Here is a 10,000-nt window from a genome sequence, read left to right as displayed (position 1 = left end):
ACATGACATGAACACCAAAATGTAATCATTGTTCAAACAGAGAATAAGAAAGTGTCAAGCATATGATAGAATGTGGACACAAAAGTCCATTCACTGCATGGGAAAATGGTGACGAATTGAACCCCTCATTTAACCACTCAGATAAAATTAATAATTCCTGTGAATGCAGATTTAAATCTATTCCATCTTAGTGGTTAAAGAATATCTTCAAGTGAGTCTTGTGCACACTGAAGATCCAAGACTTGACAAATACAAAGCCTAGTGTGCATACATGTAAGAAACTGTGTTTTTATTTTATTACACTTATTTTTTTAGTCACATACTTGACATTCTCATAGCAAATCTGATACATTATGATCTTGCCAATACCAGTTCAGAAGATCAGAAAATCACATATTCAAGACCTGCTTAGGGGACTCAGTTTTTTCATACTAGGTGAGTCTGTGCTAATAAATTCATCATTTCATTCGTTCAACCAGTCTTAAACTTACCATCTTAGGAAGTGTTTACACAAATGCGATTTTGTTTGTAACCACATTGTCTTCAAAGCAGTTGCGTCTTCTGTTTACACGACACCAATCGAGATTGTTACTGAAACCAGGTTGATTTGGAAATGTGGCCAAAAGGGAAGCATTTTGCTCAAAATGTATACGGGTTCATCTGTCGTGTAAATGGCAAAACCGCATCAGTTTGAATACAGTTTCTATTTAAATGCAAAATTTGCATTGCATTTGTCTGTGATGAGAGCCTGGAACAGGGGTTTCATTAAGTTTTAAAGGAAAAGGGGCCTTGTGATAGACTAAGCAGGTACCCCAGGCGGCCTATATACAGTCTGGCTTTTGATCTTGACACCTCCTTTAAGCAAAGGTGGGTACTGTACTCAGTGTAAACAGGTTCTAGTACCCAGGTCCCAGCTTTTAATAAAACCCCTGATGGAAACAAGATCAGCATGATCTAAACATTTCAAAAACAGTTCCATGTAAACATTTCCAAACGTCCGTATTCGTGTAAATGCTGTCTGCTACATCCTCATTTCCAGGGTGTCTCTTCTTCTACACCCTCCCCCCCCCCCCTCCTTCCCCCCCCTCCCCACACACACCTTCCCAGAGCCAAAGAAAGAATCTATAAATGTGGTAAAAACAACAATAACAAGCAAACAAACTGCCTTTGTTAATGACCCGTCCTTGCATTCATGGGGACTGCACTGCACAGGAAGGAGAGGAGAGGGGGGGGCGGGGTGGGGCCCAGCCTAAGAACTCACTTTGTGTGTCTACGTAGCGCTGAAAATTTCGGAGTACTGCATGTATTAGTCACACCCTCGACAAAAAAAAACAACAAAACTTACACCTTCAGCAGCTACATCACGAGATGCACCCTGCCAAATGCATTAAGTCAAGTTGAGATTGACTGAAATGCAGCACACATGATTGCGCAGGATGAAGGGCATGGAACATGACCACTTCACTGGCCTGATTCCCCAAGGCTCAATCAACTATCATCCAGGTATCATTAATTTGGGTCAACAGGACTTAACTTTGGTGAACAGACAGGCTGCTCTGCTCTGTTTTCCTTTGAGCAATGACTCTTGTTGCACTTCATCTTATCACACATATTTACTCACTTGACCCCCCTCTTCTCTCCCTATTGGCACTTATCAGGGCCAATGAAACAAACAGAGGCTGGAAGCAAACCAGTTGGCTATTTACAACTACAGCAGAGAGGTTGAATCACAGACTTCCAGGATCAAAATTAATTCAACTAGTGGTCAGAACAAGCCTTGACCCCAGGCAAGCACCCTAACCACAGAGCCACACTCATGCCTCCTAGAATTCAAGATGTTTCCAGCCAGGAAACATCATACTGTACATGTACATAACTGCCATGTTGAATAAAATACATGTAGAATATAATTTATAAAAACAAGATACAGTACACGGTCTCAAGCAACAAAACCTGTTTCCACAAACCTCTAAATACTGAACTAACTTATCCCTTCCTGGCCACTCTGGTTCATAAACCTCTCTAACAGCCTCTCCAAATGCATCACTTGCAACTAACATTGCTATAAACAAGAAATAACATAGATGGTGTTCACTGTAAAATTAATAATTTATCTTTTCCCCTTAATACGTGTATGTAACTGTGTAATACGTGTATGTAAGGGCCTGTGTGAAGGAACACAACCATCTACAGTGTAGGCTTGATATCTTTACCTTTAACACAAGAGTAATAGTTTTTGAGTTCCTTGTGTAGCCTCTGTGCTGCACTCTAACAAGCAAGCAAAGTGTGCAAGTTTAGTGAGGTTGTACAATAACTGTTCATGTTCTTAGCTGGGAAATCATAAACAACAGGAATTAAAAGCCAAAAAAAGTCTCAGTGAAAGTAATAAGCAAAGGATTCCACTGAAAAAAATTACAGGATTTAGCCATGCAGACAAATATTCTACATGGCTTTCCTGATTTTTACCCAATCGGTCATCAATATATTGGTTTTTTCAATGAGGAAATTTTAGTATGCAGAAAGAAGTCCAAAAAAATGTCCGCAAAATTTCAAAAGCTACCCTCAAATTAGCCAGTATATAATGATCCAATGCGCTAATTCCTAATTGGAAAAGAATTAAGGCCCTCAGGGCACACCATGTGAGCAATGTTTCAAACAGGAAGTGACATGGTTCAGTGAAACAGAAATCATTTACTGTAACTGTCTCAAAATAACGGAAATGTTTAAAATTATCTTAAACATGACATTCAAATATTAAGGAAATTTCGAAAGAAATCGCAGGAAAAGTGAAAAGTGAAAAGTGAAATTTATAGGGCCACTTCCGCCGGAGCACTATTACATCAGAATACGCATGATTGTGTCGTGATCGGTTAGGTAAAAATTGTTGATGTCTTGCTTAAGTTAAAGTACCTCAAGCGTGTTTACCATAAAACAACCTGGATGGCACAAAATTGGCACGAGACAAAACATGACGGACATAAAAAAACCGTGAAAACGAAGTATTTTTTATTTTTTAAAATCTGATTTACAGATAGCCGCAACAATATAATTATATAAATCTGCGGTTAAACTTTTCAAACCTGTTGTTTATTAAAGTTGGTTACAAACTCGTCAAAAGTCAGATCCTTGGTCTCATTTGCCTTTCCAAGCTTTTGCATAACCTAAATACAAAAGCGATGAAAATAAGGCAGAGCAATCTGACAATTTAAAAACACTATTACTCGTATCACTCGAAGACCACCACCCATGGCAATAGAACAGTTGCTTGCCACATCTACCAAGAACTTCTTAAAAAATATTTATACCAAGGGAAGAGGATATTTTTATCTTACCTTTTCCTGCGCACGTTTGGCCCTTTTCGTGGTAATGCTCGCCGTTCGAGCAAGAAAGCTTTTTTCAGTTTTATCCGCCATTTTGGAAGTAACCGCTGACACTAATGCCACGCATGCGTCTAAAGGGAAAGGAAAAAAAATGGCGGATCTTTTAGACGACGATGCTAAAAGGGTTCAGTATTTTCCAGAAGGTAGTCTGCTAAATACACTGATAATATCGATTGTGGACTCCGAGAAGAGATTCACCGATATTCTTAAGGAGCCATATACGGTTTATCTTATTGAAACCAAGTAAGTTCTCAACCTACGTATACCGCGAGCTCAATCTTTGCGACCGTATCACCATCAAAATCATCCTGTGTATCCCTCCTTTAGGCAGCATTCTAGAATCCACAACTAGAATACACGACCACTATTGTATTCTGTTTGCGGCATCCTTTGAAGAGCGAGGGATATAACTATTGGAGCAATAGCAGAATATCGCGCAACACCTCACCACTATTGTTTCCCCTAGGCGGCATTCTTTGAAGAACGAGTGGAAATACATTAGACCTTATTCTTATTCAATGAAATGCAAATAAGTTGCGGGGTATTTTGCAATTTAACCTAATCATTAGCAACTATTCACCAAAGTGGGGGTGCCTTAGTTGTGGTGGATATTTACCGAGCCGTGAAGTATAGTAACCCCAAAGGATTTCCATTGGATGAGTGAAATTTGAATAAAATAATGTCTTTTCGTGAATTCCATCAATTTTTATAAATATATAGTGTATTTTCATTCTGATCACTTCTTGTTCAATGGAAACTTTCTGAAGTTAACGAATAAGCAGCTTTCTGTAGCAGTGAAACCTCAAGTTTGGGGATGTGATATTTTCCATTCAGCAATGTACAAAGCGTTGTTAACAAAGAGTGACTCATGGTTGCAGCTGATTATGTGGTGTTAGTTATAAGGTGTTTTGCTGCCTCTGGCAAAAGAAAAAAGGCAGAGCCTAACTTGCTGCTTGTGAACAGGAAAAACACAAATCTTGGTAGCATATAAAAGGCAGACACTAGACAGGAGCGTCGAAACATTGGGTCTTCAAATCATATTTTTCTAAGCTACATTCAAACCAGAGTAGTAAGTCTTATTGTGGTAGATATGGGCCACTGTAAATTGGGTTCGTGCAGTGCAAATAACTTTATACTCCAAAGTCAAAATTGTAATATCTGATCAGGAAATGTAAAATAAAATGCGAATGTTCAACTTACATGTATCACCATTTTCTATACTTCCACTTTGTTACCCAGGCAATCCAAAATTTGTCTATGCCAGTATATCATAAGGCATGGAAAGGTTACGTTTGTACAAAGGTTGGCCGTGTAGCACTTATATTTTAAACAGAGTTAACTGAATAGAGTGTAATGTGAAGTGTTAGATTTCTATCCCATGTGAACCATGTGAGCATTAGCCCTACTGATGGAAATGGGCCCACACAAGGACAGAGGAAAACTCTGACCAGGGTGGGAATTGAACCCACAAGGTTCGGGTTAGATCTCCGTTGCTCTACCGACTGAGCTACAAGGTCAGACAGGAGCAGGCCATGGGAACTGAAGATGTTAAAGTCATGGCAATGAACATGTACAAGTACAAGGAAAGGTTATGTTTATACAATTCCCACCCTGGTCAGAGTTTTCCTCTGTCCTTGTGTGGGCCCATTTCCATCAGTAGGGCTAACGCTCACATGGTTCATATGGGATAGAAATCTAGCACTTCACATTACACTCTATTCAGTTTATCAGAAGGCATACTTGCCTGGCCGATAACTTTGCTAAAAAATGAATAAAGGTGATCCCTGAAACATTTAAACATTGATTTGCGCATTGCTAATCAATGTTTCTACTTTGCCAATGAGTGGGGCCGCGGGCTCCCCCCCCCCCCCCCGCTTTTTTTCCTTCTTTTGTCCTTCTTCAGTAACTACATAGAATGCTATTCTGTCTAATACAAAACAAGAGCAGAATCAAACATAATAGTGAGACATTGCTGGCATTGATCTTAATTATTAATATTGCTAGCATATATGCATTATAATTTATGCTGGCATAGATTAATAATAATTATAATCAATATTGCTGACATTAATATTGAGACATTGCAGACATTGCTAGTACAGTAAAGGCATTCATTGATTTGACTAAATACCGGTAAATGTCGAGCCCCAGATGTTCAAAGATTGGATAAGCCACTAATGTATCCAGAGAATAGAGTATATTTTGCATCAAATGCTGGTCAAGGTTTTCAGAGACATCTTTATCTGCATGTGGATGTAATAAGGGTGTGTATAATCTTTGTTAAGTCACAAAGTGCTGAACCTTTCCCTGCTAGCAGAGGTTTCTTTTCTTTTTGCGCTCGCTAGGCTGACGAGTATGGGAAAAGAGACCTGTGTCATGGATCGAAACTCATGTTGTGTGGGGTCACTGAACAACAGCGGAATTACTGTTAAGGGATGTGCGGTTTGAAGAGTGCCGCATCCAAGGTTGTGGATGGCAGTTGAATCAAATTGAGTTTGACCTCTGGCAGAGGTGTCTTTTCCCATACTTGTCAGCCTCGGGAATGCAAACGAAAAGAGAGCTCTGCTAGCAGGAAACTGAAACCTTTGCACTTATTGAAACAGTTGACAGTTTTTTTGTTTTTACTAGGTACATAGATGGAGGGCCACCAGCTGGAGAGCCAGATATGTCGTCATCAATATGGAGAAGATATAGTGAATTTGAACTGCTAAGAAACTACCTTGTGGCAAATTTCCCTGCAGTAAGAATGATTTCTAATGTGTACTAATTCATGCATGTGATTAAAGTCTTCTGCATTAAATAAAATATTAATTTTGTATTTTTTTTGCTTGTAGATAGTAGTACCTCCACTACCAGAGAAAAGGGTGAGGAAATATTGCGTTAATATTGGCTGCAGCTAATAAATAATGATGACAGCAATGTTGTATCAATGGCCGTTTTTATACTAGAGATGCATAATTCATCTGGGACGAACTTGGGCAAACTTTTTTTTTTTTGCATCTGTTAAATTCATCTCACGTAAAGACAGGCACAAGACTCATAATGCGTCTGGATGAACTATCCAGGTTAGTGCATCTTGGGAGATGCACTAAAGTGGATACTTCATCCAGACACATACGGGTAATGCGTCTTGTAGCTATCTTATACCAGACGAATTTAACAGACACAGAAAAAATGTTTGCCCAAGTTTGTCCCAGACTTGTACATTATGCATCTCTAGTATAAAAAAGGCCAACAATTTATTTATCGCCTTGTTTCTAGAGTGAAAATTACAGGGCCATAAAGTTATAGCACTGAGCAGTTTGTATATAATCTATTTACGTGTAGATCAACATTGCAGCATTGAGGATTGCAGCAGACAAGTTTGACCCAGATTTTATAGAGAAAAGGAAAGTTGCTCTTGAGGTAAGCTGGTCTTTTAAAAAATCTCTGACAGATAATATTTGCTGTCTTTGATCTTCAATCTTGAATAGCTACGTTGTGGTTTACAACATATTTGTCTGTTTCACTTTAGAGATTCCTTTTAAGATGTGCCTCCCATCCTCAGCTTTCAATGGATCTCACATACACTAGTTTTTTTCACCAGGTAAACAAACTTAATGCAACAAAGTATTATTGTAATCATGATTTTCCGATGTCAGGGTAGCGTGGGTTGTGTGCTTGTTCAGAGAGGGTAGGGACCCTTAGTATCCTATTATATATTTTTCCCAACTTTTTTTTGTCTTACCGTACTCTTCATAGATTGTGTGCTATGGTTCAATCTATCCCACATTTACTTACCGGTATATATTTACTACCTCTTAGGCATTGTACTGTATGAAGTTTGAGTGAGGAAACATTTTTTAAACAGGGATATGATCATCATAAGATAAGGGACTCTTATGTAACTTCCCTACATTAGGTTTTATCCTAAGGTACATTCCTAAGGTCCATTTCATAATGGAGCGCACATAAGTCTAGTGGATATTGTTCACAAACTGCCTTTCAGCGCTCTGAGTTCGAAACCCAGTTTGGGCACTTCAGAGTTTGCTTAGCTTTCCATCCATTCATAGTAGTGCATACATATATACATACATACTTAATTGACCGCTCCCCATAGGGGCTTTTCAGGGCCAATGAAACACAGTTAACGAAACGACGGAACAGAACAACAACAACAACAACTGTTAAGAATCCCAACTGGCCGGAGGCAAACCAGTTGGCTATTTTACAAGTGCAGCTGGAAAGTTGAACCAGGGACTACCAGGAACAAATTCGGCAAGTGGTCAGAGCGGGTCTTGATCTCTGGATCTCAAGCAAGTGCGCTAACCACTGGGTCACACTGGGTGCTTACCATTTAGCCAAAAAATACGGAAATTTTGGTTTGAGGTCAAATGGAAAGGCAATTTTCCGGAAAATCTTTTCGGAAATTGTGGACAACCTCCAGAGGTAGTCCCAAGGCTGTTGCCTAAGAAAGTTTTAAAGGGGCCCTCAGAGCTAAACGCTGAGAACTTAGGAGCCCAACATATGAAGTGAAAGGTGTTGCTGTGAAAAATTAAGGCGCCCAGAGATATTCTTTGGGAGCCCCAGGCTACTGGGCTCCTGTTAGGCAACAGCCTTGAGTCCTCTTTTTCAGTTCGGAACAGAATTCGCAAAATGCTCTTTCCATTTGTGAGAATCCTTCCGTTTCCAGGTCCTTTCTCACAAGATCGAGTGAAATATGCGGGATGGAATGCTGTGTAGTAAATGGTAAGCGCTATTCTCATCCGGTTGGTCATTAAATTCGGAAAATCGCTTACCTTTATGCAACGATCATTCCATCCGGTTTATTTGGCTAAATGGTAAGCACACACTGCCTCCTATCCTAGTAAAATGACTACTAGCTTTACTGAGGACAAGTTGTGCATGCAACAGGATAGCAGAGGCGCTCACCCCTGCCGTAAGTTACGGTAGAAGCTAATGAAAAAGGAGCCTTTGGGTTGCCTTCAGCTTCAGTTGGTGTCTTGTCTTGTTGTTGTAAGGTACATTGCAGGTACATGTACCACCAATTTTCTTCCTACTAAACTGGATATTTTGTTTCTTTATAAATTTGTAGGAGGAAGGGTGGAAGGAGGCTGTTCAGGCAACAAACTACCAAAGCAAGGTAGAAGATATTTGTTTGATTCCTGATTAGCAACAAATTAATTAAAATGGGTTGAAATCAGGTTTCAATAATAATATTCATTTTGAAATACCTACTGGTACTCAACTAAAGAGATGTCATAATGCTAATTTTGAAATTTTTAGGTTGACTCCAGATTAAAAAGTTGGAGTGCTTCAGCAAAAGAACCAGACAGAAGATTTGAAGACATGAAGCACTATGGCGATAACTTAGGCAGCAATGTTGCAGCTATGATTAAAGTTAGACAGGTATTTCATAAAGTGCTTTTTCCTGTGTTCAATTTATGGTACTCAGTAATAATCAGAAACTCATCACCAACAGATCAGCATTTGGGAAGGTGCCAACAAATCGGTGGTAGCCGCACACATGCGTGTAGGTAACCAACAGGCAGACAACCCTAAGGATGCAAGAGCGTGTGACGTCATGTTATTTTGAGATAGTTGTAAAGGCCGATTCAACTGATCGAGGAAAATGTTCCATAAAAACTTAAAATCGCGATGTTTTCGAAAAGTTGTTTTATGGACAGCCAGATAAATAAAGTTCACTCACCTACTATTTTCTGTGTTGTCCTGAGTGATTTGATGGGTTTTTGGGACGCTTCGATTCCTCTTCAGATCACACGCGTCGTCACATACAATATAAATAGACAAGGCGTGCAACTTCCGAGACCGCTCACGGCCAAGTGCCTCCAGAATTTAGCCGAATTTCTCCCAAAGGTCCCTCGCCTCGCAACCTTGGGCATGTAGAAAGCCGATAATTTTACTAGCATTGTGCCAAAAATCATCAAATTTACACAAATTCAATGGTGCATGACTTCTGTCCACATCATCTGGCAATAGCAAAAACCTGAGCGAAGCTTGAAAATCAAGCAGTGTACATGTATCTCAAAATAATGTGACATCACTCGCTCTCGCATCCTTAGGGTTGTCTGCCTGTGGGTAACCATGACAACCATGTGAGTGGCCACCACCAGGTAACGTCAAACTGAAAGAATACTTCCAGTGGATAAGGGGGTACCAGATCCAGAGGAAAGTACTTACCTCCAAAGTGACGGGAGGGACAGGGTGCAAGAATGGCTAGGAACAAGATTAAAGCACGAATGCTCGATCCCACACTCAGAATACTTGACAACAAGGGAGAGCTGAAATTACAAATACTCTGTGCCACCCCTCACAATTTACCAAGAAGAACTGCTGGCCAGCATTGTTTCATGTTTAACCTTGCCTAAATTATATTTAGCCACATACATGTATAAAGTACAAATTGTATGATCACACATTTTCCCTATACCCAGCAATGATGATAGCGACCATAATAACAGTGATAATTAGTGCAGTCAGTCCCTGATGTCAGAATCTCAAAACTATGCAGACGAACTTGGCATCAGTTTGAATTTAGGCTGTTGTAAGTGACAACAAGCTACATTCTGTAGAGGATGTCAGGAATAAAGACCTTCTTGAATTCTTCCCAAGAAGTTTCT

At 39.7% G+C, this 10,000-nt stretch overlaps 2 protein-coding genes across 2 annotated transcripts in view; one reads left to right on the top strand and one right to left on the bottom strand.

The window, feature by feature from the left end:
- Positions 1-3,451, bottom strand: part of LOC137967537 (myc box-dependent-interacting protein 1-like) — a 14,938-nt gene extending 11,487 nt beyond the window's left edge. The window contains exons 1-4 of the mRNA XM_068814044.1: positions 3,333-3,451; positions 3,081-3,161; positions 2,214-2,268; positions 1,968-2,062 (exon numbers count right to left, since the gene is read on the bottom strand). Of these exons, the coding sequence (XP_068670145.1) occupies positions 1,968-2,062; positions 2,214-2,268; positions 3,081-3,161; positions 3,333-3,413 (312 nt within the window). The 5' untranslated portion in view covers positions 3,414-3,451. The remainder of the gene's footprint in view (positions 1-1,967; positions 2,063-2,213; positions 2,269-3,080; positions 3,162-3,332) is intronic.
- The window catches only part of LOC137967538 (sorting nexin-4-like), a 15,792-nt gene continuing 9,238 nt past the window's right edge, over positions 3,447-10,000 (top strand). The window contains exons 1-7 of the mRNA XM_068814045.1: positions 3,447-3,623; positions 6,009-6,120; positions 6,215-6,244; positions 6,708-6,785; positions 6,895-6,966; positions 8,455-8,502; positions 8,646-8,768. Coding sequence (XP_068670146.1) covers positions 3,472-3,623; positions 6,009-6,120; positions 6,215-6,244; positions 6,708-6,785; positions 6,895-6,966; positions 8,455-8,502; positions 8,646-8,768 — 615 coding nt within the window. The 5' untranslated portion in view covers positions 3,447-3,471. The remainder of the gene's footprint in view (positions 3,624-6,008; positions 6,121-6,214; positions 6,245-6,707; positions 6,786-6,894; positions 6,967-8,454; positions 8,503-8,645; positions 8,769-10,000) is intronic.

The sequence above is a fragment of the Montipora foliosa genome, chromosome 8 (genome assembly GCF_036669935.1).
Source record: "Montipora foliosa isolate CH-2021 chromosome 8, ASM3666993v2, whole genome shotgun sequence".
NCBI classification, from domain to species: Eukaryota; Metazoa; Cnidaria; class Anthozoa; order Scleractinia; family Acroporidae; genus Montipora; species Montipora foliosa.
This window is presented reverse-complemented; position numbering and strand designations above follow the sequence as displayed.